We start from the raw sequence: 16,664 nt of genomic DNA on the forward strand, positions 1-16,664 counted from the left end.
TGTGGGGACCCCGAAAGTGCCTCTCAAAACATTAAGAGTGAATAAAATACATTTAAATGCAGCCGGATGTAAGAAATGGATCGAATCTCCCTGAACTGACCTGAGCCTGCGGCACCCTGAGGGGAATCTCGGAGGGAAATGAGGCAAAGCTGGAGGCAAATCCTTGAAATGTGCAAAGAACCCGGGCCGGGAATTCCCCAGGAGATTTTGAGCGTTCCCTGAGGGGTTTTAGGGTGGATTTGGTGCGTCCCGAGGGAGTTTTGGGGGAAGTTACAGAGACGTTCTCGTCTCCCCTCACGGCTCAATATGGCGGCAAGGCGGGAAACCGCCACTTCCGGCCTCGCCCGGCTGAGGGAGACGGGTGAGCCAATCAGAGGATGGGTAAAAGGCGGGACTACGGCGCTCGGCGAATCAGAGCGCGGCAACGGGGCGGAGCAAAAGCCTGAGCGAATCAGAGCGCGCGAAAGGGCGGAGTGACAGGTGCTCGACCAATCAGAACAAAGAGGCCGGCAGTGAAGCCGCTGCGGCCGCGGCGCCTCAGAGCCGCGGCCTTGTCCCGCCGCCGCCGCCGCCATGAACATCCTTCCGAAGAAGTCGTGGCACGTCCGGAACAAGGACAATGTGGCGCGGGTGCGGCGGGACGAGGCGGCGGCCGAGGTGGAGCGGAGGAAACGCGAGGCGCGCGCGCTGCGGGCGGAGCAGGAGGCGAGTGCTGAGGGATAATGGGGGGGGTGTCGGGAGGGGAAAGGGGCGGGGCTGGGTAGCGAGGAGCCAATCAGCATGAGAATCCTTGAATATATTATAAATTAGGGGCGTGGCTTGGGGTGATTGGCATGACTTGGGGCGATTGGCGTGGGGCGGCGCGAACCATTTCCATCTATGGGGGTGGCGGGGGGGGACTGAGTTTAAAAAGTTGTTTTATTGGGGAGGGGGCAAAATAAATTAACAACACAATTTAGCGAAATAAATGGGAGAGGGTTTAAAAAGTCAGTGGGATGAGATTTGGGAGGGGGGGGGCAAAACACCCGGGATGGGTAAATTTGTGAGGGGGGGGGGGGTGAAAAAGCTCGATGGGGAAGGGAATATGGGGGGGGGAATCTTTTGGTGAATTTGGGGTGGGGGAGGGATTTGGGGGGTCCCTGAGGCCGCTCTGTGCCCCGCCAGGTGCGCACGGAGGTGCTGCGGAAGCGGGCGCGGCTCGGGGGGCGCAGCCCGGCCCCCCCCGCGGCCCCCGCGCTGTTCCCGCCGCCCGAGGAGGCGGCGCCGAACCGCGAGCACGAGGCGGAGAAAAGGCGGGAACGGGTGAGGGTACCCCCCGGAAACCAAATTAAATTAAATTACCCCCCTGGGGATAAAAGAAATCATCCCCGCGGATGGGCTGAGGGTGGAAATAGCATTGGGGAAAATAAGAGGAAAAGGGTTTGGAGGGGTTGGAGACTGAAATTCCGAGCCCGGGAGGAGGTGAAGGGGAAAAAATGGGGCGGTGTGAGGGGGGGAATGGGATTTGGGGGGGTTTGAGGGGGGTTTGAGGGGATTTGGGAGGAAATTAGGAGGTTTTGGTGTTATTTGAGGGGAATTTGGGGGAAAAATGAGGTGGGTTTGGTATTTTTGAGGGGAATTTGGGAGAAAAATGAGGTGGTTTTGGTATTTTTGAGGGGAATTTGGGAGAAAATGAGGTGGTTTTGGTATTTTTTGGGGGAATTTGGAAGAAAATGAGGTGGGTTTGGTATTTTTGGGGGGAATTTGGGAGAAAAATGAGGTGTTTTGGTATTTTTGAACGGAATATGGGAAAAAATGGGGAGATTTTGGTATTATTTGAGGGGAATTTGGGAAAAAAATGAGGTGGTTTTGGTATTTTTGGGGGGAATTTGGGAAAAAATGGGGAGGTTTTGGTATTATTTGAGGGGAATTTGGGAGAAAATGAGGAGGTTTTGGTATTTTTTGAGGGGAAAAAATTAGGAGGTTTTGGTATTTTTGAGGGGAATTTGGGAGGAAAGGGGGAGATTTTGGTATTTTTTGAGGGGAATTTGGGAGGAAAAATGAGGTGGGTTTGGTATTTTTGGGGGGGATTTGAGGGGAAATGAGGTGGTTTTGGTATTTTTGGGGGGAATTAGGGAGAAAATGAGGTTTTGGTATTTTTGGGGGGAATTTGGGAGAAAATGAGGTGGTTTTGGTATTTTTGAGGGAAATTTGGGAAAAAATGAGATGGTTTTGGTATTTTTGGGGGGAATTTGGAAGAAAAGGGGGAAGTTTTTGTATTGGGAGGGATCAGCTGAATCCCAGTTCCCCAGTTTTCCCCTCAGAAATTTCCTGAGGTTGGAGGAATGGAAAAATGGGGGAATTTGTGTGGGAAATTAGAGGATTTTGGGTGGAAAAAGTGGGAATTTGTGTGGAAAAAAGGGGAATTTGGGTGGAAAAAGCGGAATTTGAGGAAAACCCGAGGTGATTTTCACCCAGGGGAGGGTCTCACCCCAAATCCCCCTCCCCAAATTTCCCCTCAGGAGTGGCTGAGATTGGAGGTGTGGGGGCTGAAACTGGGGGAATTCGTGTGGGAAATGGGGAATTTGGGTGAAAAAAAGCAGAATTTGGGTGAAAAAAAGCAGAATTTGTGTGGGAAAAAGGGGAATTTGGGTGTACAAAAGTGTCTGTTTTTGACATTGAGGGGTCTCACCCCCAATCCCCCTCCCCAATTTTCTCTTTAGGAGCGGCTGAGATTGGAGGGGTGGGGGCAGAAAATGGGGGAATTTGGGTGGGAAATGGGGGAATTTGGGTGAAAAAAAGCAGAATTTGGGTGAAAAAAAGCAGAATTTGGGTGGGAAAAAGTGTCTGTTTTTGGAACTGGGGGGTCTCACCCCCAATCCCCCTCCCCAATTTCTCCTCAGGAGCGGCTGAGATTGGAGGGGTGGGGGCAGAAAATGGCGGCATTTGGGTGGGAAATGGGGGAATTTGGGTGAAAAAAAGCAGAATTTGGGTGAAAAAAAGGGGAAATTGTGGGGGAAAAAGGGGAATTTGGGTGTACAAAAGCGTCTGTTTTTGACATTGAGGGGTCTCACCCTAAATCCCCCTCCCCAATTTCCCCTCAGGAGCGGCTGAGATTGGAGGGGTGGGGCAGAAAATGGGGGAATTTGTGTGGGAAATGGGGGAATTTGGGTGAAAAAAAAGCAGAATTTGGGTGGAAAAAAGGGGAATTTGGGTGTAAAAAAGTGGCTGTTTTTGACATTGAGGGGTCTCACCCCAAATCCCCCTCCCCAATTTTCTCTTTAGGAGTGGTTGAGATTGGAGGGGTGGGGGCAGAAAATGGCGGCATTTGGGTGGGAAATGGGAGGATTTTCGCTGTAAAAAGGCAGAATTTGGGTGAAAAAAAGGGGAATTTGTGTGGGAAAAAGGGGAATTTGGGTGTACAAAAGTGTCTGTTTTTGACATTGAGGGGTCTCACCCCAAATCCCCCTCCCCAATTTTCTCTTTAGGAGTGGTTGATATTGGAGGGGTGGGGGCAGAAAATGGCGGCATTTGGGTGGGAAATGGGGAATTTGGGTGGAAAAAAGCAGAATTTGGGTGGAAAAAAGCGGAATTTGGGTGTACAAAAGCGTCTGTTTTTGACATTGAGGGGTCTCACCCCAAATCCCCCTCCCCAATTTCCCCTCAGGAGCGGCTGAGATTGGAGGGGTGGGGGCAGAAAATGGCGGCATTTGGGTGGGAAATGGGGGAATTTGGGTGAAAAAAAGCAGAATTTGGGTGAAAAAAAGCAGAATTTGGGTGAAAAAAAGCAGAATTTGGGTGGGAAAAAGTGTCTGTTTTTGGAACTGGGGGGTCTCACCCCAAATCCCCCTCCCCAATTTTACCCCCAGGAACGGCTGAGATTGGAGGGGTGGGGACAGAAAATGGCGGCATTTGGGTGGGAAATGGGGGAATTTTTGCTGTAAAAAAGCGGAATTAGTGTGGAAAAAAGGGGAATTTGGGTGGAAAAAAGTGGAATTTGGGTATAAAAAAGTGGCTGTTTTTGACATTTGGGGTCTCACCCCAAATCCCCCTCCCCAATTTTCTCTTTAGGAGTGGTTGATATTGGAGGGGTGGGGGCAGAAAATGGCGGCATTTGGGTGGGAAATGGGGGAATTTGGGTGAAAAAAAGCAGAATTTGGGTGAAAAAAAGGGGAAATTGTGGGGGAAAAAGGGGAATTTGGGTGTACAAAAGTGTCTGTTTTTGACATTGAGGGGTCTCACCCCCAAATCCCCCTCCCCAATTTTCTCTTTAGGAGTGGCTGAGATTGGAGGGGTGGGAGCAGAAAATGGGGGAATTTGGGTGGGAAATGGGGGAATTTGGGTGAAAAAAAGCAGAATTTGGGTGAAAAAAAACAGAATTTGGGTGGGAAAAAGTGTCTGTTTTTGGAACTGGGGGGTCTCACCCCCAAATCCCCTTCCCCAAATTTCCCCTCAGGAGCGGCTGAGATTGGAGGGGTGGGGGCAGAAAATGGCGGCATTTGGGTGGGAAATGGGGAATTTGGGTGAAAAAAAGCAGAATTTGTGTGGAAAAAAGGGGAATTTGGGTATAAAAAAGTGTCTGTTTTTGACATTGGGGGTCTCACCCCCAATCCCCCTCCCCAATTTCCCCAGGAACGCCGGGAACGCGCCCTGGGGGTCCTGACCTACCTGGGGCAGAGCGCGGCCGAGGCCCAGACCTGCCCCCCCTGGTACCTGCAGCCCCCCAAAATCCCCGGGCAGGGGTCCCGGGAGGTGCAGGGGGGGCGCAAGGCCCTGCTGGACCCCCTGCAGGAGATGAGGAAGGGGCTGCGCCGAGCCCCCAGCCCCAAAAAACCCCAAAATCCCCCCGAGCCTCGGCCTGGCAGCCCCCCCGGAGCCCCCCGCGGGGGAGCAGGGTGAGTGATTGATTAATTAGCATTAATTAGTGCAGTAATCCCTTCGTCCGCTCATTAGCGCTGCCATGAGTGTCTTCCCCCCGTTAATTAACACCTTAAATATCTAATTGTGCCTTAATTATTTAATTAAATCTCATTGCCTCACGACGCCCTCCAGTCCTCCCACAATAAAGGCTTCAGACCCCAAAATTGGGATTCAACCCACCCAAAATTTGGGGATTTAACCCCTCCGAAATTGGGGTGAAATCCCGAAAATTTGGGGATTTAACCCCTCCTAAATTGGGGTGAAATCCCCCAAATTTGGGTATTTAACCCATCCAAAATTGGGGTGCAATCCCCCAAATTTGGGTATTTAACCCCTCCTAAATTGGGGTGAAATCCCGAAAATTTGGGGATTTAACCCCTCCTAAATTGGGGTGAAATCCCGAAAATTTGGGGATTTAACCCATCCAAAATTGGGGTGAAATCCCCCAAATTTGGGGATTTAACCCATCCAAAATTGGGGTGAAATCCCCAAAATTTGGAGATTTAACTCATCCAAACTTGGAGTGTGACCCCCCCAAATTTGGGGATTTAACCCCTCCTAAATTGGGGTGAAATCCCAAAAATTTGGGGATTTAACCCCTCCTAAATTGGGGTGAAATCCCAAAAATTTGGGGATTTAACCCCTCCTAAATTGGGGTGAAATCCCGAAAATTTGGGGATTTAACCCCTCCTAAATTGGGGTGAAATCCCCCAAATTTGGGTATTTAACCCCTCCTAAATTGGGGTGAAATCCGGAAAATTTGGGGATTTAACCCCTCATAAACTGGGGTGAAATCCCCCAAATTTGGGGATTTAACCCATCCAAAATTGGGGTGAAATCCTCAAAATTTGGAGATTTAACTCATCCAAACTTGGAGTGTGACCCCCCCAAATTTGGGGATTTAACCCCTCCTAAATTGGGGTGAAATCCCCCAAATTTGGGGATTTAACCCATCCAAAATTGGGGTAAAATCCTCAAAATTTGGAGATTTAACTCATCCAAATTTGGAGTGTGACCCCCCCAAATTTGGGGATTTAACCCCTCCTAAATTGGGGTGAAATCCCCTAAATTTGGGAATTTAACCCCTCCTAAATTGGGGTGAAATCCCGAAAATTTGGGGATTTAACCCCTCCTAAATTGCGGTGAAATCCCCCAAAATTTGGAGACGTAACCCATCCAAAATTGGGGTGTGACCCCCCCCAAATTTGGGTATTTAACCCCTCCTAAATTGGGGTGAAATCCCCCAAATTTGGGGATTTAACCCCTCCTAAATTGGGGTTCACCCCCTAAAAATTAAAATTTAACTCCTCCAAAACTGTGATTTTATCAGTTCTAGAGTTGAGCTTAGAACCCCTAAAATTTAAATTATCCCCCTAAAAGCGAGGGTCGACCCCTCCCTTTGTGCTAATTAACCCATTAATTAATTTGTCCCCTAATTAATATTTAATTACCCTTATTTCTTACTGCCACCTTAGGAATTTAATCGCCTTATTTTTAACCCTTTCCCCTAATCACTGCTAACTAATTACCCATAATTACATTGTTAACTACTGCTAACTAATTACATTGTTAATCTTGCTAATTACATATTAATTACAGCTAACTAACACATTAATTACTATTAATTACCCCTTTAACCATACGGTAATTAACGAATTACTCATTAATGCCCACCCCCACCTCTCCCACCCCTCCCAAGGGGGGCGTCGTTGCCCCCCCCCCGCCCCGGCGGGTCCCTAATTAGCACTAATTATCGCTAATTGCCCGTCAGGCTGGCGGAGCTGCGGCGGCAGCGCCTGGCCCGGGAGGCGGCCGAGGCGGCGCGGAGCCGGGAGCTGCTGGGGGGGCCCCGGGACCCCCGAAATCCGCCCGGGACCCCCCGAAATCCCGCCCGGGACCCCCGAAATCCCGCCCGGGACCCCCGAAATCCGCCCGGGACCCCCCAAAATCCCGCCTGGGACCCCCCCCCGGAACGGCAGCGGCGCTACAACAGCCAGTTCCACCCGCGCCTGGCCCGGGGGACGAGAAACACCCCAAAATTCAGCTGAGACACCCCAAAATTCACCTGGAACACCCCCAGATTGGTAATGGACAGCTCCACCCGCGCCTGGCCCGGGGGACGAGAAACACCCCAAAATCCACCTGAGACACCCCAAAATTCAGCTGAGACACCCCAAAATTCAGCTGGAACACCCAAAATCGGTAATGGACAGTTCCACCCGCGCCTGGCCCGGGGGGGGAAGAAATGCACCCCAAAATTCAGCTGAGAGACCCCAAAATTCACCTGGAACACCCAAAATCGGTAATGGACAGTTCCACCCGCGCCTGGCCCGGGGGGGGACGAGAAACACCCCAAAATTCAGCTGTGACACCCCAAAATACACCTGAGAGACCCAAAATCCACCTGAGACACCCCAAAATCCACCTGAGACACCCCAAAATTCACCTGAGAGACCCAAAATTCACCTGGAACACCCAAAATCGGTAATGGACAGTTCCACCCGCGCCTGGCCCGGGGGGGGATGAGAAACGCCCCAAAATTCAGCTGAGACACCCCAAAATACACCTGAGAGACCCAAAATTCACCTGAGAGACCCAAAATACACCTGAGAGACCCAAAATTCACCTGAGACACCCCAAAATACACCTGAGACACCCCAAAATTCACCTGAGAGACCCAAAATCCAGCTGAGACACCCCAAAATTCACCTGGAACACCCAAAATCGGTAATGGACAGTTCCTCCCGTGCCTGGCCCGGGGGGGGAAGAAATGCACCCCAAAATCCACCTGAGACACCCCAAAATTCACCTGGAACACCCCCAGATTGGTAATGGACAGTTCCACCCGCGCCTGGCCCGGGGGGGGGATGAAAAACACCCCAAAATTCAGCTGAGACACCCCAAAATACACCTGAGAGACCCCAAAATACACCTGAGAGACCCAAAATCCACCTGAGAGACCCAAAATTCACCTGAGAGACCCAAAATACACCTGAGAGACCCAAAATACACCTGAGAGACCCAAAATTCACCTGAGAGACCCAAAATACACCTGAGAGACCCAAAATCCACCTGGAACACCCCCAGATTGGTAATGGACAGTTCCACCCGCGCCTGGCCCGGGGGGGGGATGAAAAACACCCCAAAATTCAGCTGAGACACCCCAAAATTCACCTGAGAGACCCAAAATACACCTGAAAAAACCCAAAATCCACTTGAGAGACCCAAAATCCACCTGAGAGACCCAAAATCCACCCGAGAGACCCAAAATACACCTGAGACACCCCAAAATCCACCTGAGAGACCCAAAATCCACCTGAGAGACCCAAAATCCACCCGAGAGACCCAAAATACACCTGAGACACCCCAAAATCCACCTGAGAGACCCAAAATCCACCTGAGAGACCCAAAATCCACCTGAGAGGCCCCAAAATCCACCTGAAAAACCCCAAAATCCACCTGAAAAACCCCAAAATTCACCTGAGAGACCCAAAATCCACCTGAAAAACCCCAAAATCCACCTGAGAGACCCAAAATTCACCTGAGAGACCCAAAATACACCTGAGAGACCCAAAATCCACCTGAGAGACCCAAAATTCACCCGGAACACCCAAAATCCACCTGAGAGACCCAAAATGCACCTGAGAGACCCAAAATTCACCTGAGACACCCCAAAATCCACCTGAGAGACCCAAAATCCACCTGAAAAACCCCAAAATTCACCTGAGAGACCCAAAATCCACCTGAGAGACCCAAAATCCACCTGAGAGACCCAAAATTCACCTGGAACACCCAAAATCCACCTGGAACACCCAAAATTCACCTGAGAGACCCAAAATTCACCTGAGAGACCCAAAATGCACCTGAGAGACCCAAAATCCACCTGAAAAACCCCAAAATTCACCTGAGACCCCCCAAAATCCCCCTGGGACCCCCCCCAAAATCCAGTGGAACCTCCCAGTCCCTTTGCAAACCCCCCTGGGCTGGAACAGCCCAAAACATTTTTGGGGGGGGGGAATCAACCCCAAAAATCCTGAAAAGGGGAAAAAAATAAAAAAGATTTTAAATTTTGGGGAGGGGCAAAGACGCTTTTTTTTTGTTTTTTAGGAACTCAAAAAATCCCCAAAATTCTTTATCCCCCCCCCCAACGACGAGCTCTGATATAAAACTATTTATTCATAAATATTTTCCAAAAATGAAAATAACTTTACGAAAAAATATCAACTGCTGAGGGTGGTGGTGGGGGGGAAGAGAAAAAAAAAAACCCCCCAGGGGGGGGACCCCAAAAAAACCCCAAAAAATCCCAAAAAAATCCCCCCAAAATTTCCTTTTTTTGGTGGTTTTTTGGTGGTTTTTCGGTGGTTTTTTCAACCCTTAACCCCCCCAAAAATTCGGCAGCACCGAGAGGGGGAAATTTGGGGTGTCGCTGGTTCTGACCCCCCCCCCAAAAAGCATGCAGGGGGTTTGGGGGGGATTTTTGGGTTGATTTTGGGGGATTTTGGGTCCCCTCACTGCAGGTCTCGGTCCTCCAGGTAACGATACTCGAAGGTGAAGCCTTCCTTCTTGCGCTGCCCCCACTTCTCGTAGTCGAAGTAGATGTAAGTGCCCTGCGAAATTTTGGGGGGTGGGAGGGGTCAGGGACACCCCAAAAATCGATCGGGGGTCCCCAAAAACCCCGATCCCAAAAAAAACCCCGCGAAAATCCCAATTTGGGGAGGGGTTTTAGGGGATTTTTGGGGATTTTTTGGATTTTTTTGGGAAATTTTGGGATTTCAAAGGGATTTTGGGGTGTAAATGAAAATTTTGGGGTGCAGAAATTTGGGGAACCCCAAAAAATGATTTGGGGTCCCCAAAAACCCCGATCCCAAAAAAAACCCCACGAAAATCCCATTTTGGGGAGGGGTTTTAGGGGATTTTTGGGAATTTTTTGGATTTTTTGGAAGAATTTTGGGATTTCAGGGGGATTTTGGGGCTCAATTAAAATTTTGGGGTGCAGAAATTTGGGGAACCCCAAAAAAATCATCGGGGGTCCCCAAAAACTCCAACCAAAAAAAAAACCCCAAAAAAACCCAATTTGGGGAGGGGTTTTAGGTGATTTTTGGGAATTTTTTAGATTTTTTTGGAAGAATTTTGGGATTTCAGGGGGATTTTGGGGTGCAGAAATTTGGGGAACCCCAAAAAATGATTTGGGGTCCCCAAAAACCCCAACCCAAAAGAACCCCAAAAAAACCACAATTTGGGGAGGGGTTTTAGGGCATTTTTGGGAATTTTTTGGATTTTTTTGAAGAATTTTGGGATTTCAGGGGGATTTTGGGGTGTAAATGAAAATTTTGGGGTGCAGAAATTTGGGGAACCCCAAAAAAATGATTGGGGGTCCCCAAAAACCCCAACCCCCAAAAAACCCCAAAAAAAACCAATTTGGAGGGGGATTTTTGGGGATTTTGGGGAATTTTTTGGTATTTTTTGCAATTTAAAGGAATTTTTTGGGATTTCGGGAAGGATTTTGGGGTGTAAATTAAAATTTTGGGGCGCAGAAATTTGGGGAATCCCAAAAAAATAATTTGGGGTCCCCAAAAACCCCAACCCAAAAAAAAAACCCACGAAAAACCGAATTTTGGGGGGATTTTAGGGAATTTTAAGGATTTTTTGGGAATTTTTGGAATTTTAGGCGGGAATTTCGGGATCCAGGTGGGAATTTCGGGGCTCCCAATCCACTTTGATTAAAAATTCCCATGGAAATTGGAATTAAAATCGGAATTTTGGAGGAATTTTTGTGTCTCGGGTCGGGATTTTTTAATGGGATTGGGAAAATTTGGGGATTTTGGGGTGGGAATTTCGGATCCAGGTGGGAATTTCGGGAATTCCGGGTGGGAATTTGGGAATTTTGGGAATTCCAGGGAGGATTTTGAAAATTTGGGAATTCCATGAAGGATTTTGCTGGGAATTGGGGAATTCTAGGTGGGAATTTGGGAATTCCGGGCAGGAATTTCCTGGAAATTTGGGAATTTTGGGAATTCTGGGTGGGAATTTGGGAATTCTGGTCAGAATTTTGCCGGGAATTTGTGAACTTTGGGCGGGAATTTCCTGGGAATTTTGGGAATTCCGGGTGAGATTTTGCCAGAAATTTGGGAATTCTGGATGGGGTTTTGCCGGGAATTTGGGAATTTTGCTGGGAATTTTGGGAATTCCAGGCGGAAATTTGGGAATTACGGGTGGGATTTTGGGGAATTTGGGATTTTGCTGGGAATTCTGGGTGGGAATATTGGGAATTCCGGCCGGAAATTTGGGAATGTTGGGAATTCTGGGCAGGAATTTGGGAATTTTGCTGGGAATTTTGGAATCCTGGGTGGGAATTTGGGAATCCCGGGCATTGGGAATTTGGGAATTCGGGGCACTGGGAATTTGGGAATTCAGGAATTCCGGGGGCACTGGGATTTTGGGAATTCGGGAATTCTGGGCATTGGGATTTTGGGAATTGGGGGCACTGGGATTTTGGGAATTCGGGATTTTGGGAATTGGGGGCACTGGGATTTTGGGAATTGGGGGCACTGGGATTTTGGGAATTCGGGGCATTGGGATTTTGGGAATTCCGGGCATTGGGAATTTGGGAATTCGGGGCACTGGGATTTTGGGAATTTGGGGGCATTGGGAATGTTGGGAATTCGGGAATTGGGGGCATTGGGATTTTGGGAATTGGGGGCACTGGGATTTTGGGAATTCGGGAATTGGGATTTTGGGATTTTGGGATTTTGGGAATTGGGGGCACTGGGATTTTGGGAATTGGGGGCACTGGGATTTTGGGATTTTGGGAATTGGGGAATTCCGGGCACTGGGATATTGGGAATTGGGGGCACTGGGATTTTGGGATTTCAGGAATTCGGGAATTGGGGGCACTGGGATTTTGGGAATTCGGGAATTGGGGGCACTGGGATTTTGGGAATTCGGGAATTTGGGAATTGGGGGCACTGGGATTTTGGGAATTGGGGGCACTGGGATTTTGGGATTTTGGGAATTGGGGGCACTGGGATTTTGGGAATTGGGGGCACTGGGATTTTGGGATTTTGGGAATTGGGGGCACTGGGAATTCGGGATTTTGGGAATTGGGGCACTGGGATTTTGGGAATTGGGGGCACTGGGATTTTGGGAATTCGGGAATTCCAGGCACTGGGATTTTGGGAATTCGGGATTTTGGGAATTCCGGGCACCTGCTCGAACTCGTCCGTGATGGTTTTGGGCTCCTCGTGCCGCTGGAACCACATCATGTACTTGGTGTGGAAGCGCCAGGATTGCTTCTTGAGAGCCTTGGCCGCCAGGTACTGCGCCTTCGTGCCCTGGGACACCCCGAAAATGTCCCAAAAATATCCCAAAATCATCCCAAAAATATCCCAGAAATATCCCAGAAATATTCCAGAAATATCACAGAAATATCCCAAAAAACATCCCAGAAAAATCCCCAAATCCGCACCCAAAACCCGCCAGGTACTGCGCCTTCGTGCCCTGGGACACCCCGAAAATGTCCCAAAAATATCCCAAGATCATCCCAAAAATATCCCAAAAATGTCCCAAAATCATCCCAGAAATATCCCAGAAATATCCCAGAAATATCCAAAAAATCATCCCAGAAATATCACAGAAATATCCCCAAAATGTCCCAAAAATGTCCCAAAATCATCCCAGAAATATCCCAGAAATATCCCAAAAATATCCCCAAAAAACATCCCCAAATCCACACCCAAAACCCGCCAGGTACTGCGCCTTCGTGCCCTGGGACACCCCGAAAACACCCCAAAAATGTCCCAAAAATGTCCCAAAAATATCCCAAAAATGTCCCAGAAATATCCCAAAAATATCCCAAAAATGTCCCAGAAATATCCCAAAAATATCCCAAAAATATCCCAAAAATATCCCAGAAATATCCCAAAAAATATCCCCAAATCCGCACCAAAACCCGCCAGGTACTGCGCCTTCGTGCCCTGGGACACCCCGAAAACACCCCAAAAATATCCCAAAATCATCCCAGAAATATCCCAAAATCATCCCAGAAATATCCCAAAAATATCCCAAAAAACATCCCAGAAATATCCCAAAAATGTCCCAAAATCATCCCAGAAATATCCCAAAAATATCCCAAAAAACATCCCAGAAAAATCCCCAAATCCACACCCAAAACCCGCCAGGTACTGCGCCTTCGTGCCCTGGGACACCCCGAAAATATCCCAAAAATGTCCCAAAAATGTCCCAAAATCGTCCCAGAAATATCCCAGAAATATCCCCAAAATATCCCAAAAATATCCCAAAAATATCCCCAAAAACATCCCAAAATATCCCAAAATAATCCTCAAAATATCTCAAAAGTATCCCCAAAATATCCCAAAATAATCCCCAAAATATCCTCCAAAAAATCCCGAAAACATCCCAAAAATACCCGAAAAATATCCCAAAAACATCCCAAAAATAATCCCAAAAATACCCCAAAAACATCCCAAAAACATCCCAAAAATCGACCAGGGACACCCCAAAAAAATCCCAAAATCAGAATCCCAAAAAATCCCAAAATCCGAACCCCAAAATCCCCAAATCTGCACCCAAAATCCACCGGGAACAATTTTTAGGGATTCCCAGAATTTTGGGGTGAATTCCCAGGATTTTGGGACAAATTTTGGGGATTTTTTTAGGTTTTTTTTTAGGTTTTCGGGTTGTTTTGGAATTTTTTGGGAATCCCAGAATTTTGGGGTGAATTTTCAGGATTTTGGGGTGAATTTTCAGGATTTTGGGGTGAATTTTCAGGATTTTGGGGTGAATTTTCAGAATTTTGGGGTGAATTTTCAGGATTTTGGGTCAAATTTTCAGAATTTTGGGGTGAATTTTCAGGATTTTGGGTCAAATTTTCAGAATTTTGAGGTGAATTTTCAGAATTTTGGGGTGAACTTTCAGGATTTTGGGGTGAATTTTCAGAATTTTGGGGTGAATTTTCAGGATTTTGGGGTGAATTTTCAGGATTTTGGGTCAAATTTTGGGGATTTTGGCACCTCCAGGGAGTAGAAGATGAAGGTCTGGACAAGAGGAATTTTGGGGCAATTTTGGGCATTTTTATCCTGTTTTTTTGGGGATTTTTGGGCAATTTTGAGGATTTTTGTCATTCCCAGGATTTTTGGGGTGAATTTTCAGAATTTTGGGTCAAATTTTGGTGATTTTGGAGCAGAAAATGAAGAAAAGGCTCTGAAGAACCCCCAAAAAGGGCCGTTTTGGGGCATTTTTCCCCCATTTTTTTTGGGATTTTCGGGCAATTTTCAGGATTTTCTGGACCCCCGATTTTTGGGGTGAATTCTGGGGATTTTGGCACCTCCAGGGAGCAGAAGATGAAGTAGAATTTCGGGAATTTCGGAGAAGAAGAAGAACCCCCAAAAAGCTCCTTTGGGGTGGATTTTGGGGCCGTTTTGGGGCATTTTTCCCCCGTTTTTTTTGGGATTTTCGGGCAATTTTCGGGATTTTCGGGACCCCCGATTTTTGGGGCGAATTCTGGGGATTTTGGCACCTCCAGGTAGTAGAAGATGAAGAAGAATTTCGGGAATTTCGGAGAAGCTCCTTTGGGGTGGATTCTGAGGGTGATTTTGGGGCCGTTTTGGGGCATTTTTCCCCCGTTTTTTTTGGGATTTTTGGGCAATTTTGGGGATTTTTGTCACCCCCGATTTTTGGGGCGAATTCTGGGGATTTTGGCACCTCCAGGGAGCAGAAGATGAAGAAGAGGGTCTGGAGAAGAGGAAGAAAAGCTCCTTTGGGGTGGATTTTGGGGCCGTTTTGGGGCATTTTTGCCCCGTTTTTTTTGGGATTTTCGGGCAATTTTCGGGATTTTCGTCACCCCCAATTTTTGGGGTGAATTTTCAGAATTTTGGGTCAAATTTGGGGGATTTTGGAGCAGAAAATGAAGAAGAAGGTCTGAAGAACCCCCAAAAAGCTCCTTTGGGGTGGATTTTGGGGCCGTTTTGGGGCATTTTTCCCCCGTTTTTTTTGGGATTTTCGGGCAATTTTGGGGATTTTCGGGACCCCCGATTTTTGGGGCGAATTCTGGGGATTTTGGCACCTCCAGGTAGTAGAAGATGAAGAAGAGGGTCTCGGTGGACAGGCGCTGGTAGAACTCCACCGTGTCCGAGTGCGGCGGCGGCAGCTGGTGGTGGTAGGGGGGGGTGGGGCAGGGGTTGCGGGGCAGGTACTGCCTGCGAAAAAACGGCAAAAAAATCGGGTTAAAAACGGCCAAAAACGGGCAAAACGCACCCAAAATACAAACGGAGGGTTTGGGGAAGGTCCGGGTGATCCATCGCGGGGGGAGGGGGGGATAGGGGGCTAAAAAAGGTAAAAAATCCCGATTTAAGTGCTGGGAATGTCACCAAAAAATGTGAATTTAACTGTTCTGAATTCCCCCAAAAATACCCAAAAAATGTGAATTTAAGTGTTCTGAATCCCCCCAAAAAAACCCAAAAAATCCCAATTTAACTGCTGGGAATGCCCCCAAAAAATCTGAATTTAACTGTTCTGAATTCCCCCAAAAATACCCCAAAAAATCTGAATTTAACTGTTCTGAATTCCCCAAAAAATCTGAATTTAACTGTTCTGAATTCCCCCAAAAAAACCCAAAAAATCTGAATTTAACTGCTGGGAATGCCCCCAAAAATACCCAAAAAATCTGAATTTAACTGTTCTGAATCCCCCCAAAAAAACCCAAAAAATCTGAATTTAACTGTTCTGAATTCCCCCAAAAATACCCAAAAAATCCCAATTTAAGTGCTGGGAATGCCCCCAAAAAATCTGAATTTAACTGTTCTGAATTCCCCCAAAAAAACCAAAAAAATCTGAATTTAACTGCTGGGAATTCCCCCAAAAATACCCAAAAAATCTGAATTTAACTGTTCTGAATCCCCCCAAAAATACCCAAAAAATCTGAATTTAACTGTTCTGAATCCCCTAAAAATCTGAATTTAACTGTTCTGAATCCCCCAAAAATACCCAAAAAATCTGAATTTAACTGCTGGGAATTCCCCCAGAAATACCCAAAAAATCTGAATTTAACTGCTGGGAATTCCCCCAGAAATACCCAAAAAATCTGAATTTAACTGCTGGGAATTCCAAATAAAAATCCTAAAAAAAAATCCCAATTTCCCTGCTCTGAATCCCCAAAAATCCCCTCAAACCCCACCAAGGACCTCCCAAATTTCGGGATTTTTTGGGAATTTCGGGATTTTTTTAAATTTCGGGATTTTCGGGAATCCCCACCTGATCCTCTCGGAGTCCGAGGGGTGCGGCATGTGGTGCCAAAAATCCCAATTTCCCTGCTCTGAATCCCCAAAAAACCCCTATAACCCCCCTCAAACCCCACCCAGGACCCCCCGAATTTGGGATTTTTTTGGGAATTTCGGGAATTTTGGGAATTTCAGCCATCCCACCTGATCCTCTCGGAGTCCGAGGGGTGCGGCATGTGGTGCCAAAATACCCCAAAAATCCCAATTTCCCTGCTCTGAATCCCCAAAATCCCACCGTAACCCCCCCGAATTCGGGATTTTTTTGGGAATTTTGGGATTTTCTGGAATTTCGGGATTTTTGGGAATCCCACCTGATCCTCTCGGAGTCAGAGGGGTGCGGCGTGTGGTGCCAAAAATCCCAATTTCCCTGCTCTGAATGCCCTGTAACCCCCCAAAATCCCACTGTAACCCCCCCGAATTCGGGATTTTTTTGGGAATTTTGGGATTTTTTGGAATTTCGGGAATTTCGGG

General features: G+C 47.6%; 2 protein-coding genes across 3 annotated transcripts in view; one reads left to right on the forward strand and one right to left on the reverse strand.

Moving 5' to 3' along the window:
• Positions 1–264: 264 nt before the first annotated feature.
• On the forward strand, positions 265–10,667 carry LENG1 (leukocyte receptor cluster member 1). Its single transcript, XM_021551781.4, has 4 exons — positions 265–705; positions 1,165–1,302; positions 4,612–4,874; positions 6,671–10,667. Exons 1-4 carry the CDS (start codon positions 574–576, stop codon positions 6,945–6,947), a joined length of 810 nt encoding a protein of 269 aa, XP_021407456.4. The 5' UTR covers positions 265–573; the 3' UTR covers positions 6,948–10,667.
• The window catches only part of CNOT3 (CCR4-NOT transcription complex subunit 3), a 45,281-nt gene continuing 37,672 nt past the window's right edge, over positions 9,056–16,664 (reverse strand). The window contains exons 16-18 of one of the 2 annotated variants that reach the window (XM_085565804.1): positions 14,981–15,113; positions 12,105–12,230; positions 9,056–9,506 (exon numbers count right to left, since the gene is read on the reverse strand). In XM_085565804.1, coding sequence (XP_085421930.1) covers positions 9,408–9,506; positions 12,105–12,230; positions 14,981–15,113 — 358 coding nt within the window. In that variant the 3' untranslated portion in view covers positions 9,056–9,407. Of the gene's footprint in view, positions 9,507–12,104; positions 12,231–12,917; positions 13,095–14,980; positions 15,114–16,664 lie in introns of those variants that run through there. The other variant, XM_085565805.1, reaches the window with a different exon arrangement.

This window comes from Lonchura striata, chromosome 37, assembly GCF_050655825.1.
Source record: "Lonchura striata isolate lonStrDom1 chromosome 37, ASM5065582v1, whole genome shotgun sequence".
Taxonomy (NCBI): domain Eukaryota; kingdom Metazoa; phylum Chordata; class Aves; order Passeriformes; family Estrildidae; genus Lonchura; species Lonchura striata.